At 49.0% G+C, this 20,528-nt stretch overlaps 1 protein-coding gene across 1 annotated transcript in view; it reads right to left on the bottom strand.

Annotated features, from left to right (window-relative positions):
• Window positions 1–275: 275 nt before the first annotated feature.
• The window catches only part of Sema4b (semaphorin 4B), a 37,524-nt gene continuing 17,271 nt past the window's right edge, over window positions 276–20,528 (bottom strand). Inside the window, exons 3-15 of the mRNA XM_026388193.2 lie at window positions 11,521–11,684; window positions 11,302–11,364; window positions 9,527–9,625; window positions 8,697–8,808; window positions 8,283–8,396; window positions 8,017–8,168; window positions 5,427–5,608; window positions 5,137–5,287; window positions 3,615–3,825; window positions 3,401–3,516; window positions 2,960–3,126; window positions 1,412–1,497; window positions 276–1,146 (exon numbers count right to left, since the gene is read on the bottom strand). Coding sequence (XP_026243978.2) covers window positions 404–1,146; window positions 1,412–1,497; window positions 2,960–3,126; window positions 3,401–3,516; window positions 3,615–3,825; window positions 5,137–5,287; window positions 5,427–5,608; window positions 8,017–8,168; window positions 8,283–8,396; window positions 8,697–8,808; window positions 9,527–9,625; window positions 11,302–11,364; window positions 11,521–11,684 — 2,360 coding nt within the window. The 3' untranslated portion in view covers window positions 276–403. The remainder of the gene's footprint in view (window positions 1,147–1,411; window positions 1,498–2,959; window positions 3,127–3,400; window positions 3,517–3,614; window positions 3,826–5,136; window positions 5,288–5,426; window positions 5,609–8,016; window positions 8,169–8,282; window positions 8,397–8,696; window positions 8,809–9,526; window positions 9,626–11,301; window positions 11,365–11,520; window positions 11,685–20,528) is intronic.

Genomic DNA, 20,528 nt, shown 5'->3' on the forward strand with positions numbered 1-20,528 from the left:
GCAGGGATTTCCAACTCTGTCTCACACAACCACTTTGAATAAAAGTCCCAAGAATCTGGGAGGCCGTGAAGGTAGAAACCGTGTGTCTGTGACATGGCATGTCCATGTTCTCTCTCTTTCCCATCTGGATTCACATTTTCAGTTGTCTTTTTAAACCAAAGGCTCAGTTTACTTAGGAGCACTGTTCTGCCCACATAGGCAGGCCCCACTGGGCCCTGGAGGGCAGCCCTCTTATAGCTTGCCGGGCTGTAAGACTTGGTTGAAGAGCAGCAGGCCAGCTAACTCCAAGGCTCCCAAGTGCAAGGAACCCTGGTTGGGTTCCATGAGAAATGGAGGCCTAGTGACCCCCTTCTGAGCATTCACAGCCTCTGAAGCCAGGGAAGCCTCATCTAGAAGTCAGCTGTCATACCACAGAGTCCCGGATCTCAGAGCCCAGGCGGACCCGGGGCCGAGGGCACACAGGGGACACCTCCACGAAGCTGTCCTGGATGCTGAGTGGTCTCTTCTCTGACTCAGTGAAGACCCGAGGCCCTGGGGAGCTATCTGACAAGGCCTGGTACCCTCGGTGGTCCAGTGGAGTGCTAGGAGGACCTACGCCATTGAGTGGTCGGTTCTCAGGTGGCAGCACCACAGGTCGAGTCTTGGGGTGCACACTGGCACGCTCCCCCTGTTTCAGGAAAACTTTCATGCCATCCCGGTGCCGGTAGAGGAAGAATAAAAACAGAAGTACCACGGCGAGCCCAAACAGTGCGCACATCACCAGGAACTCATTCCAGTAGGACTTGTCTGCACCCCAGGTGGACTTGTCACCAGCTGGCGCACTCACTCTCGATGTGTTGATAACGACAGGCACACTGCCGCCCAGGTCTGTTCGTTCCACCACCCCATTCTCCACCACTTCTGGGCAGTAGCTGGCCACTAGCTGCTGGAAGCCTTCCTCCAGTGACCAGCACTGGAACACCCCCAGCTCCTGCTGGCTGCCCACCAAGAGCAAGTCCCCAGTGGGCAACACACGGCAGGAGGCAGAGGCATTGACAGTGGCTCCGTTGTGCAGCCAGAGCCGTGTGGCCAGGTTGGAGAGGAGTGGGCAGGCCAAGGTGTTCACTGTGTTGGGCTGGAACTGAACTTGCTCACAGGACTTCTTGGCTGTGGACAGAAGAAGCATCAGGTACTTGGGGGCTGGTGTCCACAGTTGCTCCAGCTTCACACCCTCCTTCCCAGCTATACTCCTGGTGCCAGGATGGGCAACTCTAGGAACTCCTGAGACTGAGTCTCATTTTCTAGGGTCTCACTTGCCAGTTGAAAAGATGAGGATGTGAGGAAAGGCATTTACACCCATCAATGTTCAGACAGGTCTTCTAAGCAGCCTTGGTCCCACCCCCCTCCTCCAGCCTCTGAGGGTGTACCTTACCTGGTGGTACAAAAGACCGGGGCCTAGCTGAGGAAGTGTTGCAGAGCTCCTTGGCATTGGCCCCCTCGATGTCCTGGATCCATGGCCTGAGGACCAGAAAAAGTCTAGGATAGCCCCATGAGCCTGTGTTCCCTCACCCCTCAATGCATACCTGAGCCTGGCCAGGGGACCTGGTTCTCAGGGAACACCAAGCCCAAAGCAGAGGGTAAGAGACTTCCCTGAGCTCATTCCCCAACCCTACATGGCTTGAATGAGCACCTCCTATTTACACACATTGCAGATAAAAGTGACATACTGTTTCCCTTAGTTATAAAAGCAGAATGTGCTCTCAAAAACAGTCTGAAAGGACAGCTGGACCTATATGTAAATATGTCTCTGACTAATCCACATGCATTGATTTACTTCATAAAGAATAATAAAAAGAAAAATAATTCTACACTCAAAATGGAAAGCTCAACCAAGCAAAAAGATATAAATAAAACAAAAATCTCATGTAATCTGCCATCCATTGATCATGACAGCATGTCCTTCCAGGTGTACGTTCATAAACTCCTATTTTTTTGGTACTAGGGATTGAACCCAGGGGCACTTAACCACTGAGCCACATCCCCAGCCCTTTTTCTTTTTTATTTTGAGGCAGTCTCACTAAGTTGCTGAGGCTGCTTTGGACTTGTGATCCTCCTGCCTTAGCCTCCCAAGTTGCTGGGATTACAGGTGTGCACCACTGCACCCAGCCTATTTGGTTTTTTGACATAAAAACTGTCACCAGGGCTGGGGTTGTGGCTCAAGTGGTAGAGTGCTTGCTTAGCACACGTAATGCACTGAGTTCGATCCTCAGCACCACATAAAAATAAAAATATTGTGTCCACATAAAAACTAAAAAAATATTTTAAAAAAACTGTCACCAGATATATGCTTGAGAAGAAAGAATGCTATAAATGGGGAATCTGATACTCCCATGCCTTAAGTGTGTAATAAATTTGTATATTCTTTTTCCTGGGTCCAAACAAAAAGAACACTACAAATAGGACAGATTCCATGGTTATTTAACATTTATGTTGTTTATTTACTACATATGTAAAAACATCTGGAAGAATAGTAAATCAGAATCCTACTCAGATTCTCTTTAGGTGGTAGGGTTAGGGGTAGTTTTTATTTTGTTTATGCTTATCCCTGTTTTCTACAGGAACATTTTATAATCCAAATGTTATTCTGAACCACTCTTTACTGGTTTAATAGACTGTTTTGTAGCCCTTACTGTTCCTAAAACGTATTCACATGCCAATCCATATTCTCCTGCAAGGTTTTTCATAGCTGTGACATTGCATACTCTACCAAATTGTGTCACTCCTTTCCAGGCAGGTAGGGTAAAAACACTATCTGAACTACAAAACAGCTGAGAGGAAGCAGGGGAGCTCAGGATAATTAAGCAGACTTAAGATAGTGCAAATGAGACCAGGTGATGATCCTAGAGAGACCTGAGGAAGAGCTCTGAGGCTGGGTACACAGGCAGGGATGGGAGGGTGGGAGGCCCCAAGGAGCTCTTACTTGAAGTCCAGCTCAGGATTGTAGAGGCTGATATGTTTGCAGCTGGAGCCACTCCAAGCACAGTAGGGGTCTCGGGCAAGAAGGCAGTCCCCACAGCTCCGGTATAGGCTGCAATTGGCCACAGGCACCTGGACTACACCCGAGTGGGAGGCAGCATACAGAAGCCCCTGCACAGCCAGACACTGGGGATGAGAGGCAGGCATGGACAGCCAGGGCCGCCACCCATGACCACACTTGGTTCACATGCCCACTAGCGCTCCACCCAAGAGGCCTCTGTCAGAAAGTGGCACCCTCCACTTTCTGGTCACCTGTGCCATGAGCCTGGATTTCATAACTTTTCATTCACTGGTGCAGGGGAGGAAAAACTGGGTAGGGACTACCTGGTAATTATGGAGGGCCACTCCCAAGCACGCTGCCTGGACTCCTCCCATGCCCACTCACTCTGTGGCTATCCAGGAGCAGGTTCTGCACAGGCTGTCCTGACGAGAAGATCTGGAGCTCCTCGATGATGTGCACCCTTGAGCCCACATCTACTGCCTTGTGCAGCCATCCATCACCTGGAGAATGGACAGCACTCAGGCCCTGGGTACAGTCCACCACCCATGACCCACCAGCCACGCCCCTTATCCTGAGCCTGTGGGCTGCAGGCACTCACCAGTGCCTAAGAAGAGGACATCATAGGTGCGGTGCAGGCCAGGGACCCGGTGCACAGCCACACGCTGGTAGCGGGCTTGTGGCTGCAGCAGCAGCAGGCGACTGCGGACCTGCCCGTCCATCAGAAAGTGGTCCTTGAGGAAGTTGAGCACACGGTCTGGAAGCTGCAAGGACGAGCTGATCTTCCGTTCCCGGGCACTATTGGTGATACACTGAAGGAGAAGGTAGCAGCATGAGCCAGCAACACTGCAGGGCAGCAGGCAGGATGGGGGCCCAGTGGACAGGAGTGTCTTCTGCCCCTGCCCCAGAAGCCATGGCACATTGCCTGGCCTTCTGCAGAGTGCCAGTCAGAAGGCCCAAGGGAAAGCCCAAGGTGTAGACTCAAAGGGCTGACTTGAGTATCCTTGCTGGGCCTCCTTACTCCATTCACACACTGGCCTCAAGAACCATGCCTACTCTCCCTGTACTTCTATCATCTTTCCCACTAGAGTGCTCAGGAAGCCCTGGCTGGGCAGTATCCTGGCAGCAATGGCTACAGTCAGTTCCTGCACCTTCCAGAGCTGCCCGATTCTCTCTTCCTGAGGGTTTCTCTGTGTAAGTCACTCTCAACCAGTGAGGCAGCAGTTGGTGATAACAACTCCAAATGGACTGTTCTGAGATGGGCTCCACACCACCTCGCAGGCCTCACTGAGCCTAAGCTGCAGTCACCCACAGCAGTAAGGGCTCACTGATACACCATTATGGCTTTCTTCTCCCACCTTCACCTGCCTGTTCCCTCAGGCTACTTCCTGGGGTCACCTCCCAAATAAGCTAATGGCACTCATAGCCTTGTTTCAAGGTCTGCTTTTGGGGGAGCCCATTAGGCTAGAATGAAAATACAAAGGTCTATTGCCTTAAAGCCTGTTCATCTGGTCACTTGTTAAATAAAGAGCTTGCAATTGAGTAGGAGAGAGGACCAACTGAAGGGATGATTACAATAGTAAGTAGTAATGGGGACACACTTGCCCAGCCTGAGATAGGACAGGATCAAAGGCATATCAACACACATATTTATATTTAGTGAGTCAAGCAGGCCTGAGCTGTGTCCCCAGTGTTTTGCTTTTTTAATTTATTTTACATGTGGTGCATGAGAATTGAACCAGTGCCTCACACATAATGTCAAACACTCTACCGCTGAGCCATGACCCAAGCCCGCTATCACAGGCAGGTGAAGGTGGGAGAAGAAAGCCATAATGGTGTATCAGTGAGCCCTTACTGCTGTGGGTGACTGCAGCTTAGGCTCAGTGGGGCCTGCGAGGTGGTGTGGAGCCCACCTCAGAACAGTTCATTTGGAGTTATCACCAACTGCTGCCTCACTTACTGGTTGAGAGTGACTTACATAGAGAAACCCTCAGTTTTAAAGGTGAGAAATCAGATTCCGAGAAACTATATGATTTGTTTGAGGCTGGGCAGCCTTGGTCCCAGCATGACATGGGGATCCACATCTTCCCAATACAGGCCCTGAGTGCAAAGCCAGTACCCACCGCTCCAGGCCGGGGTGTGGGCACCGGGTGGGTCACAGTGTACCACTGCTGGGTTTCTCGATTCACCTCCTTGTAGAGGCCATTGAAGGCTTTCTGCACATCGTCCATGGTGAAGACACAGAGGGCAGAGCCTTCTGTGGCCCCCCTGTTCCTGCAAAGCAAACAGCCAGATTAACCCAGGAACTCCAGGGGCTCAGGATGAGACCCATAGGGCCCAAAGATTGGCTCCTGGGTCCCAGTCCCAGCCACCCTTCACCTTCCTATCCCCCGCTAGTTCCTGGGAGCCCTACCACTGGGAAGTAAAGACCCCATAGAAAAGAGTGTCACGCCAGTCCTGGGGACTGGGGCTCAGCGTGAAGACGTCCTGTAGCACATTGAATGGGAAGCCGTCATCAGGCCGGGAGCATAGCAGCTGTGCTTTAAGGAAGGATGTCCAGCGCTGCTGCAGCACTCGCTCACCACCCTCATCGCCCTGGAAGAGAAGGAGGCACAGGCTAGCTGAGGCAGGAGCAGGGCAAGCAGGAGGCAGGGTGCTCCTCACTGCCCCTTCCTAGTGGAATGAAAAACAAATGAGAGCTGGGACAAAGTTCCATCTACAATTGAGAAAACTTGGAGTTGAGGATGTGGGAGGAAAGGGCACACTCACTGCTGGTGGGACTGCAATTGGTACAACCATTCTGGAAAGCAGTATGGAGATTCCTTAGAAAACTTGAAATGGAACCAACATTTGACCCAGCTATCCCATTCCTCAGGAGGACTTAAAATCAGCATACTATAGTGTCACAGCCCATCAATGTTTATAGCAGCTAAATAGCTAAACTATGGAACCAACCTAGATGCCCTCAATAGATGAATGGATAAAGAAACTATGGTACATATACACAATAAAATATTACTCAACCTCAAAGAAGAATGAAATTATAGTATTTGCAGGTAAATGGATGGAGTTGGAGTATATCTTGCTAAGCAAAATAAGCCAATCCTAAAAACTAAAGGCCAAATATTTTCTCTGATATGTGGATACTAATCCATAATGGTGCCTCGGGGATAAGGGAAGATTGGAGGAACTTTGGATTGGGCAGAGGAGAGGGAAGGGAGAGTAAGGGGTATGTGGGTGGGAAGGATGGTGGAATGAGATGGTAATTATTACCCTATGTGCATGTATTACTGTACGAATGGTGTGACTCTGCATCATGTACAACCAGAGAAACAAAATGTTGTGCTCCATTTGTGTACAATGAGTCGAAATGCATTGTGTTGTCATGCATAACAAATTGGAACAAATAAAATAAATAAACAAATAAAATAAAATGGGCAAACAAACCACCAAAAAGAAAATATGGAGGCAGTGTGCATATGCCATCATGAGAGAACATTCCTTACTGTGGGCTACAAAAGACAAGGACCAACAGGAGCCCATATAAACAGGGAAAGGGCTGGGGATGTAGCTGGTGGAAGTGTGCTTGCCCAGCATACAAGCATTACCAGCCATTTTGCTACATGCATGCAGCCTGAGCAGGAGGCTGAAACAGGAGGATTACTTGAGCCCAGGAGTTCTCAGCCAACCTGAGAAACACAGTGAGACTCAGTCTCAAATCAATCAATCAAATAGGGAAAGGTGTCTATGACAGAATTCTGGATAGACAGGGAAAACAAAGCACCCTGATGCAGCATAATTTATGTTTGTAAATAAGTTAATAATGTAAATTCACATATAATTTTAAAAGCCCAGCAACGAACATTCTGAAGTGTTAACAGTGGCCCCTTCTTGTGGGAGTTGGGGGTTAAAACACTAACAGCTTCCATTTGGTCAATGACTCCCACACTCCTAAGAACTTTCCGTGAGTGAATTTAATCCACACTCTGAGGTTAGTGTTGTTTTTATTCCCATTCAACAGATGAGGAATCTGTTAACCCAGAGTGTGAGGATTTATACAAGAGCCTGAAGAGCAGGATTTGAACCCACCAGTCTGATTTCAGAGTCTGTGCTCTTAATTTTTTTTTTTTTGATACTAGGAATTAAACCCAGGGGTACTCTACCACTGTGCTATATTTCTAGCCCTTTTAGTTTTTAATTTTTTTAAATATTTATTTTTTAGTTGTAGTTGGACACAATACCTTTATCTTATTTAGTGCTGATCTCAACCCAGGGCCTCGCAAGTGCTAGGCGAGCGCTCTAACGCTAAGTCACAACCCCAGCTCCAATTTTAAGCCCTTTTAATATTTCATTTTGAGGCATGGTCTTGCTAAGTTTCTGATACTGGCCTTGAACTTGCAATCCTCCTGTCTCAGCCTCCCAATTTGCTGGGATTACCAACACGTGTCACTGTGCCCAGCTATGCTCTTAATCTTTAAATTAAGATTAAATTAAAATCAAGATTTTTTTTTCTCTTTGGTACTTGGAATTGAGACCAGGGTCTCTTTACCAATGAGTTACATCCCCCTACCTTTTTAAACTTTGACACACGGTCTCATTAAGTCACCAAAGCTGGCCTCAAACTTGCAGTCTTCCTGCCTGAGCCTCCTGAATCACTGTGATTACATTATAGGCCTGTGCCACTGTACCTGGCAAGATTAAAGACCTTAATCTTTATATTGTAAGTGATTTTCCTGTGTACTTTTTCTACATTTTCACATTTTTCAAGTAAGCAAAACCAATAAGAAATCTTTTAATTTAAAGGAGAGACGGGTTGGAGATGTAGCTCAGTGGTAGATCGATCACCAGCCTAGCATTCATGAGACACAGGGTTCCATCTCAGTTCCACATAAAAACAGAAGATGGAAAGACAGACAGTTGGCTAAGCTGCTGCTCCCGGGATGACAAGAAAGACCACAGATGTGGGTTATCCTGCAGCCAAGGCACCAGCCCAACCCACTAACCTTGCAGATGCGGGCGACGCGGGACACGATGGTGTTCTCAAAGAACTCAAACTCCTGCCCAGTCTCACTGAAGAAGAAGTAGATCTTATCATCATCACCTTGCAAGCTGCCCAGCCTCTCTGGAATGTAGGCTGAAGCCACAAATGCAGGGTCTGTGGGGGCCAGTGGGAAGCACAGAGTCAGCCCAGGAACCCTGGAGACAGGCCCAGATGGGGGAGAATGCCCCCTCAGAACCAATGACTGGAGGAGTGGCAGGATAACTTCACCTTGTAGCCAGTTGAGGGAGCTCTCGGTCTTGGTGGGGCGGAGGCTTTGGCTCCGGGAAATGGCCGGGTCATTACCCTGGAAGCTGCTGACTGTTCCAGTGTAGAGCTCACCATCTGCCAAAAAAACATTCCCATGGGAATGGCTCCCTGGGCACGGCTCCTTCTCCCAGCTCGGGGCCCTGAGTGACCCCAGCATCATCCATCTGCCTGCAGTGGGCAGAGACGGAAGCAGGAACTTGGAAAAACTAAACTCAAGGGCAGCCCATGGTCACTCTGTGCCCCTGGGAATCAGCACAGCACAGACCTACAGCTCAGGCCTTGGACCCACCCTGCCCATAGCCAACTCTCCAGCCCTGTGCATCTGCCTGCCTCCACATGAAGGCTTCATGAGCCCATTCTGACTCCAATACTCACCAACCACCAGGGCAGTGGACTTGAAATTGGGGTCAAAAGGACAACGGCCCTTGCCATCTTCCTGGAGGACATTTCCCATCTCATCCCGTGCCAGAGTGAAGTTTTCCACATTCTGTAGGGGGTAGATAGGTGGGTTCTGGAGCATGCCCAGGAATGAAGAATATGCTCAGCAGAAAAGGAGAAAAGGCAGAGAGACAGGGCGACTGCAGGCAGGTGAGCGGGAGAGAGGGTTCAGGTGTCAGGGAGGCCATCCTTCTCACTCTGGCACCTGCCCTGTCTGTGAGATGATGTAGGGGGAAACTATCAGTACCACTTAGCAGAGAGATAAGACCTAGAAAATGATTTAAGCTGGGAAGAGATAGCAACATGATGCAAACCCAGGTATTTCTGATTCTAAAGCTGGGGCTTCAATCCATGACCTCAAATGTCAGCCTCGGCTAGTGTGTAGGACAGGAATGAAACGATGTGGTGGTGGGGGGTGGAGGGGTGCATAATAAGATGACTCAAGAGGTTCAAGTAAAAGCAAGGGAGAGAAGCTGGAGAAAACGAAAGGGCAGCCAGTCAGGGATGAACAGGATCTTTGTTCAAGGGTGATGGCATGCATCCTCTTCCCCCTACAGGAGACTCTGGCTCTCAGGGCTGGGCTAGGTGCCAGGGTGATGGGGCTCAGGGCTCTCAGAGTCCACTGCTACTTAGAAGCCCCCCCCCCCGCCTCAGCCCTATTCTTTACCAAGGGTGTGTGTTAAGAAACAGCTCCCTGGAGCTGGAGGAGAGGCAGCTCCTCCTGTGGGGCTGGCATGGGGTACCCCAGGGCTGAGGAGGGTACTCACAATGTAGGTGCACAGAGGGCTGAAGGCTGCTGTGCCACAGGTGAACAGGTGGCTGCTGTTGAGTGGCAGGAGGATCTTGATGTAATTTTGACAGTCACGCTAGAGAGGAAGAGGAGGAGGATGTCAGTTCCAGCCCAGCCTCCAAGGGGCACCAATGATGATCCCTCCTCCACAGATCCAAGGCCAAGCCAGGGGGTGGGGCCTCTGCTCAGAGGATCTGGAGGTGGGCACTCAAGTTTTGGTACAAATGAGAATCCAGGAGCTTCCAGGAGTCAAGCAGACAGAAGATCACAGCATGTATATGCACCACAGGGGCATTGGGATTTAGCTAGTTTTGTCTAGCAAAGGTTCTGTCTGTCTGGTGAATGAAGGGTACCCTGATGCAGGGGAATCTCAAACTGTTTGCTGTCTAACCCTCTATAGGCTCAGTGAAAACCAAAAGCTCTCCCAACCAACCCTGTGGGAAAGTTACAGCCCAGAGCAGGATACTCTCAGTCCGGAACCCAGGTGCATGTCACTCCATGAGGTATCTACTAGACAGCTCCAACCCCGCTCATCATTCCCAAAACTTGCTCCATCCTTATTAACTGCAATGCAGTCTTTTCAGTGGCTGAAGGCCTAGCCTTGGACTCTCAAACCCCACAATTTTCCATTAGGAAATTCTGGTAGCTCCAGCTTCAAAATACATCTGGAATCCACCATTTTTACTCCTTTTATCAATGTCACTCTAGAAAGAGCCACCATCATCTCTTGCTCTTCACTGTGGCCCACCACCTCTGTCCTGTGCATGGAGGCTCCTTTACCCCAGAGCTCAGAGTCACCCAACACCAGGGGAGACCATGTCACTTCTCTGCTTAGCTCTCCATTTGTTCCCCAAATGTTTCTCTGAGTGAAATCCAAAATCCTGTTTCTTTCCCACATATCTTTACGGTCAATTCCCTTACCTCCTTCTAAATCTTTGCTCAAATGTCACTTTTTACATAGTATGACTACATTTTAAAAATTTTCCTAACCACCTTCTCAATTCTTCACTCTGTCTTTCTTTTGAGTGGGGATAACTGAGGATTGAACCTAGGCGTGCTTTACAACTGAGCTACATCCCCAGGCTTTTTATTTTTTATTTTGAGACAAGACATTGCTAAATTGCTGAGGCTGGACTCAAACTTGAAATCCTTCTGCCTCAGCCTCCTGAGACACTAGGATTACTGGCTTTCACCAACTGCACAAGGCTTGAACCTTTACCTCGCCCCCCAAGTCTTGGTGCTCTTTTGCCTTTGCCTTGGCTGCACCTGCTGGTTCAGGATGAGGAGCCTCTGGGACAGTGTGGAGTCCTTCAGAAAACCCTGGGTTGGGCCAGACCCTACTAATGGTTAGACCAAAATCAAACCAGAATTTGTCTGACTAGCTGCCATCAGGGACCACGTGCAGAAGGATACAGCTCCCACCCCATCTATATTGGATGCTGATGGCACTTATTATGTGCCAGGTGCTACCAGCTCATTAGATCCTCACAGTAAGCCCAGTGAGATAGGTATCATTACTACCATTTTACAGGTGTATGCATATAGCTTGGCCAGGTGTATCTACTTGTCCAAGGTCATAGAGATAATAATATCAGGGCTGATATTCAAACCCAGGTGCTGCTATCTCAGAAGTCCATGCCCTTTCTGACATACCTGGATATGTCTGCTCCCCTCTGTAGTCTCTGCCCTGGACCCAGATCCATTACCCTCCAAACCTCCTTCAGCCCAAGTCATCCCCAGGTCCTGACTTACCTTTGGGTCCTTGCCCTTGAAGCTGCACTGTTGCTTCCTCTCTGCATCTGCACTCCACAGCAGCTGGGGAATAAGAGGAGAAGGAAAGTGTACAAGAATTATGGAGGATTCACTGAGCCAATTTCCTCTCCCGTCTGCATCATCCTCAAACCCAGAAGGTCAGGCTTCTTGTCGTTCTCTCTCTGCCCAGCCTAACCAGTCCTGGACAATATCTCTCACCTCCTGATATTTCCCGCCTGGCCAGAAACTGAGGCTGGTGTTGAGTGCAAAGAGGGCCTCCCGGGCACCAACGTACAGAGTCTTGCCATCTTTGCTCAGCAGAAGAGCTGTGTAGTTAGAGATGTTTTCACCTTCAAATTTGAGGATCGGCCGATCTTTGGAGCCTGGGGAGAAGATTGACATTACCTAGGGACAACCTTTCATTCCATGACAAACCTCTTACACCAACCTCTTGATTGGGCCAGTTTAATTGAAGGCACTGGGTGGCAAGGGGTTGGGAGCAGGAGGGACAGGTTTAAAAATTATATAAGAAACAAACAAAAACTTATATAACAGGCTGGATGCAGTGGTGCACGCCTATAATCCCAGGGACTTGGGAGGCTAAGGCAGAAGGATTTCAAGTTCAAGGCCAGCCTAAGTACCCAGACCCTGTCTCAAAAAGAAAAGAAAAAGAAAAAGCTGGGAATGTAGCTCAGTGGTAGAATACCCCTGGGTTCCCATTCCCAGTAACAAAAAATGAAAAAGTATAGGTACCCTTGATATAAATTTTAAGTATCATTCATTATTGCAGAATATGAAGTAATAATACTAATTACCTACCACAAAGTGAAAATCAAGGTTGTAGAGTAGTACATATGGTCAGATTCTTTTATTTTGTGGGAAAAATACAAACAAACAAACAAAAAATCTAGGGACTGTGGTTGTGGCTCATGGTAGAGCACTTGCCTAGCAAGTGCGAGGCACTGGGTTTGATCCTCAGCACCACACAAAATAAATAAAACTTTAAAAAATCAACTAAAAAAAAAATCCAGAAGGATGTAAAAAAATGCTGAAAAGCAGAATTTCTAGTAGGATTGCAGGTCATTTTGTTTTTTTAATTTTCACTTAACACTTTTGGATTCTACAATAAGCAGGTTATACTTGTATACTGTGAAAGATACAAATCAGAGAGAAAGAAGAAAAACGAAGTAAACGCACCCACTGATTCGCCAGGGTATTGTTTATGCTAGGAGTACCTAATAGGTTTTGAGAGTAATTATTTGAAAAATACTTTTGTTCTAAGCAGCTGATGAGAACAGAAAAACAAGTAAAATGCAGCCTCCTCCCCCAGCAACCTCAAGCAAGTCCTAACTGACCAGTGGATTATGACCACACAAACAAACACAGTCTCATGAAGCTGAGGGAGCAAAAAGGCCATGCCAACAGAGCAGTTATGAAAATGACTTCATGTGTGTTTGTATGTGAGTTTCTTTTACATACCCTCAGACTGGCTCCACAATAGGCAAGAAACACAAAAGAAAAGAAAGTAGTGAAATATAAACATGAAAATCAAGGGCAGAGGGGGGAAATATCTGAAGACTTAAACCAGAAAGAAAGAAAAGAGTCACATAAGCAGGTCATGAGGTCTCCACACAGCTACTAGAAATGGATTGCACATTTAATGTAGAGCCTCCTCCTGGTGGCCAAAGAGAAAAGGGAAATGAAGTTACTTTGTTTTCACTGTTTAAGAGAAAGAATGCACATGAGTCTTTTCTGGAAAACTCAGTTTTTCGGCCCCTGGAAGTTAATGCTCAGGGAGCTCTCAGGTGGGTCTTCCCAGTATACGTGCCCAGACATGACATGGAGAGCATCTTGACAGAATGCTATCTTGACAGGATGACAGCAGGTCCAAGCCCACTCCTGGTGAGAGGAAGTGGTGACACAAGGAGACTAGTCGTAGGAGTTTATAGGGAACGTGTGTAGGCTCTGCAGCTGGAAGTCTTGTCATACTCTGGAACCAGAGCTAGAATTCATGGGGAATTCTTCAGTCCTGCCTGAAGACTAGAGCCCAAACTTTCTACTGAAACCACAGAGGGCAGCTGTAGTCTGAAGAGGATCTCTCTCTCTTTTTTGGTATGAGGATTGAACCCAGGGGTAATCTACCACTAAGCTACATCCCTGTCAGGAGCTGCCACATAGGAGTGAGCTCGGACCCTTGACCTTAGCCTTGAGCCATGTAGGTATGGGACTGGCTTCGGCTCACAGTGAGCTCGAAGCAGGTGGACCTCACCTTTGCTAGGCAGGGAATGAAGCTCTGGAAGTGGACGTCACCCAATGAGACTGGGCTACACCCTGCTGAAGCCCAATCTCTTACCTCATTTGGGTAGTGTCTTCCCCTCAAGAAATAGGGCTTTAGGGGTGCTCTCTCTCACTCTCTCTTTTGTCTGCCTCTCTTGCTTCCCTTGTGGGAGCTGGGGCAAAGAACCCCAAGAAAAAGGTATTTTCTCTGTTTCTGTATGATTATTCAATGCCAACCTAATTCACCTGGAGTGACCCTGACTGATTCAGTCATGTCGCGGCACATCCCCAGCCTTTTTACTTTTTGAGACAGGGTTTCACTAAGTTGCTGAGGCTGACCTCAAATTTATGATCCTCCTGCCTCAGCTTCTCAAGTCGCTGGGATTACAGGCGTGTGCCAACATGCTCAGCTTGAAGAGAACCTCTCTTTAAATGAGTAAGAGGCTATATTTCAACCACGAAGTCCAGAATCACATCAGACTCTTGGACTTCTGCCTTAGAGTCCCAGTTCCTCACCATTTCTACACACTGGAAAGTCCCCAGCACAACCCCCCACCCCCAACTTCTCCTAGATCAGAAATTTCCCCAACATATTGGGATCCAATCACATTGCTTGTATTTTATGCCACGAGCCAATAAGCACGTTGGAACAAGCAATCTCATCTTGTGCTTTGCCCCTGGAAGAACCACCACCCTAGGAGACCCTTCCCTGCTGTGCCAAACACATTGCAGATGCTAACTCTGCATCCCCACAACTGTATGGGACAGCCAGGTACAATTGTCATCACCAGTTTATGAATGAGGTCATCAACCTTCAAAGAGCTTTAAGCCAAAGGAAGCCAGAGCAGGAGGCTGGCCCATGAGGCTTCCTTCCTGAATCCATGGTCCACAAAATATGGGAAAATCCCAGGCCTACCCCTAGAAATTCTGATGCTGCTTATCTAGGATAGGGCCTGAAAATGGGCCATTTTACCAGACCATGGGTGATTCTGAGAAGCATCAAGTGGGCCCTTCTGTATGGCAGGGTAGACGTCAACTCACAAAGTTATAGTTTCTTCATTCAAATTATAGGGATAATGAAAAAAGAAATTCACAAGATTCTCGTGAAGAATCAGTGAGATTAAGGCAAATAGCTACATCTTTCACATCCCTCCACAACACTTTCTGAAAGCAAGGACGGCCTCCAATTTGCCAATGCTTATCTGCCTGCACTGGAGGGGCATTTCCAACTGGGCGGATCCTGTAATTTTGAGCAGGAGGCCACCCTTGGAACATGTCCAAACAGAAATGCCAGGAGTTGGAGATAAGCTGAAGTCCCAGGTGGCAGCTCAACCCCTTTCAGGCCTGGGAGGAGGATGGCAAGCTGCCCAGGGTCTTGCAGATAGAGCACAGCCAGGCTGGAGGGGAAGCCTGGTCATCAGTGGGTCCCTTGTCCTCCAAACAATCCAGTTGCTCCAGAACCCCCACATCCCTCCAGTCATCTTGGGAGTACACTTTTCAAAATGCAAAAGGACAGAAAGTGGAATGTACCTTGAGGTAGGTAAGGGTCCCTTGGCTCCATACATTTCCACTGGGGACTGCTTTCCAAGCTTGCCCACATCCCTCTGCCTGAGCCTCAGAATTAAACCCATAGTTTATGGATGTCCTTGTCCCCTGACACTGTGGGCTTGGCCAGGGCTGGTTGGTGGATCTGGCTTCCCCACTGGACATCTCAACAAGACAGAGATTGAGAGTACAAACTGGAGTCAGAGACCTGGATTCACACCCAGCCTCTGGCACTCACTAGCTGTGTGCCACCAGGACAAGCCATTTAACTTCTTACAGCCTCACTTTCCTTATCTGTAAAATGGGGACAATCAAAGCACTCTGCCTCATAGGGTTGTTAGGAGAAGAAATGAGATTATGTAGGTAAATAATAATATACATAATAACCCACATTTACTGAGAGCTTTACTCAAAACAACTTTGCACACGTTACTCTGTGCTGGCATGGTGTCTGGCACACGATCAATTCTCAAGTGGCTCAAAAACAAAATTCAAAAGCCCTGCAGGAAAATCCAGCCAGGCGAGAGTGGCCAGAGGGGCAGGGCCATTGGAGGAGTGGGGCCTCCCTCACCTGTGTGGTTAAAGCACTTAGTCTAGATGATTCTAACTAGGCCTGAATTTGGTCACTCAAGGGTCTCATGGCCAAAACAGCTCAGAAATAGAAATGTGCATGGGTTGCAGGTATGTGTTGCATACTGAGCTGGACTGTGCCTGACTGTGTGAGTGGTGTTAATGCCTAAGCTCGCAGGTGCCTGGGGTCACCTCCAGTGTAGATGTGACTGTAGATGCCTGTGTGGTGCTCTGCCTCTGTCTGTGTCTATGTGCACCTAACCACAGGGCCTGCCCATGCTTGTGTGCTCACTCCTGGGTGCTCTTTGTGCAGAGGTGACTGGACAGGTGTTTCTGCATCTTGCTCCCTGCAAGGGTTGGTAAATCTTGGGTCAGTTTTACTTTTATGTTGTTCTCTGTTGTGGCTCCAGTGCTAACGAACACGTCTCACCTTGTCTACTGGGCTGCATGTGCTGCTTAGACATCCTCCAAATCCATCTACCCAGTAGGCTGTCCACTATAAAGAAAGCTGGGCCTGTCTGAGGCTGTGGCTGGTTTTCCCAGGCAGGATGAAAGCCCACCTTCTGCCCTGGGCTGGCCAAAACCATGGCTTCTCCAAGACCAGTGCAAGCTAGGCATCCTCCCAGAAGGCAGGATGGAGACTGGCCGGGAGCTGTCCCAGCACCAACCTTCCTAAAGAGGGAGTGCTGCGTTAGGCACATCAGGGTCACCTGTGGGCTCACTCCCCACCCCAGAGGTGTGGGTTTTCAGCAGGAAGTGATGTGGGAACAACTCAGACCCCAGCCCCTTCTAGAGTCTCTCCCCTTCCCTGTGACTCAGCCGGAAGCTTGGTGCTCTCTGAGTTAAGACGGGAAAAGAGCTCAGTACCATCCCCACCCTGGGCAGTCCCCACCCCTGGCCTGCCAGTGAGTTGTAGCAGTGCCATGACTCAGAGCTCCACCCCACCTTTCTCTCCTCCATGGCTCCTGGCATCGCAGCAAGATGCTGACCTAGCCCTAACATCCTGTCCTCCACAGGCCCCAGCAGGATGAGGCCAGAAAACACCTCCAATGGGGGAGGCAACCAGAGGCTCCTCTGGCCCCAGAGAGAGGGGAATGAGCCAGGACAAGTCCCTGGACAGCCCTGAGAGGATGTGTCCCAGGGGCATCATGCCAAGTCACCAGAACCTTGAGCCTACATGTAACAGTAGGGGCACCACCCCTGAGACAGGCAGGCTGACTGGACTACAGTCAGTATAAACTAGGGTATGGCAGGTTGACCTGGATGTACTTCCTGCACACCACCCAGTGTGGGGCAGGGAGCAGCCAGCAGCCACCTCTTCCCCAGGCTATATGAGTGTGGAACAGCAGACCAACCTCTGATGTCACCATGCCAGAGCACAGTCCACAATCAGAGGGTCATTCCCATTGTGTGTGTGTGTGTGTGTGTGTGTGTGTGTGTGTGTGTGTGTAGGGGGGGATTACAGGAGAACTGTAGCAGAAGCCCCCCCCCCCCCCGTGGGCTAAAATAGTCAAAAGATTTGTGTTCTAGAGTGGGCACACTCTTGACAGCCTGCCGCCCTTTGCCATGACCCTCAGCGAATTGTCCAAGAGCTTCTGTCAGAATCCCCAGGCTGTGGAGCCTGTACACAATTACTCAAGCTGCCACCTCCAATTTAGGGCCCTGACCTCCATCTGCGGGTCCAGGGCCCACCTGGGACCATGGTCAGCTCCTCTGCCTTCTGCTCAGGGGCAGGCCATTTCAACACCCCCATGTGCTGAGGGCTCTGCCTTAGGGTCCACCTTCCTCCTCAAGAGCTTCTATTTTTTCTGAGGATACTGGGGCCCTCGGCATAGTCAACATCAATCCCAGCCCCAATCTCCTTAGAGACTTGAACTTTCAGAAAGCAGTTTTTTTCTTTAAGTCCATTCTTAAGTTTATAACTCTCCCCATCCCTTAGGCAAACTCCAAAGAAGACAGCAGCCCATGCTGTCTCCATTCCTCACCTCCCACTTACTCCAAGAGGGAATTAGACCTCAAGCAGCTCCTCATTCAGTGGGTTAGCACTCCAAGGGCCCAGGGATTGCCTGTGGACTACCATCCACCTGTCCTGCAGGTATGCCAGGTGTGTATGCTCCAACAGTCTCAAAGATTATTTCCAATCTCTCTCCACTCCTTCTGGGCCTCCATCCCTCAAAAAGCTGTCATATTCTAGCACCTTATGTAGATTAAGGGCCATAATCCTCCCAAGGTGGTTGTCAGGTAGGATTTGTCATCTCCATTCCTCAGATGAGAATCACCAAGTAGAAAAGTGGTGGGGCTGGGATTTGAACCCAGCTGCCTGGCTTTGGCGTATGTGTTACTAATCTACCCCAGAGCCTCTCAAGGCTCTAATTGCAAATGTTCTTGTTCTCTGGATTTGCTCTTGACCCTGCTCTTCTCACTCTGGGAAAGCCCCTGAGTCACACATGCATACCCATCACTTCAATAATGTGGATGCTAATGACCCCCAAATCTGTTCACACAAGGAAACCCTCAATGGGCACCACCACTACCACCTATGGGCTTGGAATCTGGTGTCTCTGTATGGCCCCACTGCCCTGTGCTCCTTCTTCTCCCTTACCCACACACATCTAATCTATCATCAAGTCCTGCTAATTTATCCTCCTTAGTATTTTCCAGATCCATTCCTCTCACTATGTCCACTGCCCAGCCCAGGGCCAGTCACCATCTGCTCACATGGGCCACTACAGCAGCCTCCCAAGGGCCTCCCTATGCTGCAAAAAGAAGGTTCTCTGGGAACTGTCTTTCCTGATTAAAACCTCCAGTGGTGCCCCATCATCCAAGCTTTAACCCACCACCTCCCTCCCCTGTTTCAATTAAGTGACACAGAACCGCAACTCAAGGGCCCATTTCTCATCTCTTATCTCTGCTCAGGTGGTCCCCTTTGCCCAAAAGGTCCTTCATTCCTTTGACTAACTTACATTCATCCTTTGAGACCCAGCTTGGTTTTACCTCCTCCAGGAGACCTTCCTGAATCTCCAGCTGGGCTGAGGCCCTTCTTTGTGTGCCCATCATTTTCTGTCCACACTTCTCACAGTGCAATGGTGACCTTGTCTAATGATTATAAGCTTTCTGTACTTTTCTGTACCTGTCTTTTCCATCAAGCCAACAGTACCACATTTTGGTCATGTTTGTATTCTGTATTTGTATGTGGTTATGTGAGTACTACGGAGTTTTACCATAAATGTTTGTTGACTGGATAAATGAGTGACAGAGTCATCCAGTTTGGGGTGCTCTGGCCCTAGGAGGGTATCAGATTCAAAGGCAGCATGGAGGTCCTGAACTTCACAAGACTCACAAGAGTGTGTTTGAGAAGCAATTTCTTCCACCCTGTCCCCTTCTTGGAGCACTGCACACTCAGCCCTGCAATCCCAGGGTCCACGGATAGAAGCTAAAGGGCTGAGGGAGACAGGACACAAGCCACAAGGACTAGAAAGGGCACTGAGTGCCGGGTACAGTGGTGCACGCCTATACTCCCACTGGCTTGGGAGGCTGAGGCAGGCAGATCACGAGTTCAAAGCCAGCCTCAGCAATAGTAAGGTGCTATGCAACTCAGTGAGACCCTGTCTAAATAAAATACAAATAGGGCTGGGATGTGGCTCAGTGGTTGAGTGCCCGAGTTCAATCCCCAGTACCAAAAGAGGGGCACTGAGTAGGAGGTCACAAGAGCCGCATGTGAATCCTGACTTCATCACTGACCAGTTTTACAACCCTGAACAAATCACCTGACTCTTGAGAGGCCTTAAGGGATTGCAACGAAAGGCAACAACCCGGCCCATGTGGCACACCAGGCTCTGCAAAGACCAGGGGTCACCAGCAATCAGGACTTCTGCTGCTCCTCTGACTGCCTTCCTTCCTCCCAACCTTGCTCTACGCCTCTCTCATGTGTCATATGGGTAACATGCTTTCCCTGGGCAACATGCAGCACGCTGGTCACCTCCACCTCTGATGCTTGCTCACTCCAGCAGGGAAGGAAGAGGGGTGCAGCCACCCAGAGGCAGGAGTGCCCTCTGAAGCAGTGGCAGCTCCACTGTCCTGGATGCTTACTGCCAAATGGAAAGGGGGTGCAGCCTTGCCAGGTCATCTAAAAAGTCGGAAATGAGGATTTTTATATAAAATTTCCTTAGTTTTGAATATCAGCCACTAGTTAAAATTTTACCGTTACCTGGGGGCCAAACCAAATATATCTTCAGGTTGGCTCTTGCTTACTACCCCAGAATTTGCAAACCTCTAAGACATCTGTCCTCTGTCTCCCATGCGCTGCAATCCTGGTCAGGTCAGCTGGGCTCTGCCACATTTCCAAATGGGGCTATGTCCTCAGGTGCTTCAGCTGGCTTCCTTGTCCTATCCAAGAGTGGCCTCAATAGATTTCTTTACAGATGGAGTCACATAACTTATCAATTACCCAAAAGGTGAGCTGGGGTCATTTTGCTGCTTTTGTCCAACTCACAGGTGAAGCAAGAAGCAGTTGTTCTCATGAGGAAATGTGGTTCCTGAGTCAGAGGACTGTGGTCCAGTCTTGGTCCCTTATCCTTCTAGCTGCACAACCCTGACAATATGAGTTGGAGTCTTTAAGCTTGACTTTCTCTTTTGCACAAGATAAAACAACACACCTCCACACCTGGCACAGTGGGCACTCCACGACGGCAGTTTTCCTTCCTGTTCCAGAGGAAGGGCCTCTTCTGAAGGATGTACAACAAGAGGCCAAAAATGGGGAGGGAAGTTGGTTAATTTGGACCCTCTTGAAGAGTAGGGTGGAATGAGAGCTTCTGTCTCCCATTTACATCCCCACT

Source organism: Urocitellus parryii, chromosome 6 (genome assembly GCF_045843805.1).
Source record: "Urocitellus parryii isolate mUroPar1 chromosome 6, mUroPar1.hap1, whole genome shotgun sequence".
Classification (NCBI taxonomy): Eukaryota; Metazoa; Chordata; class Mammalia; order Rodentia; family Sciuridae; genus Urocitellus; species Urocitellus parryii.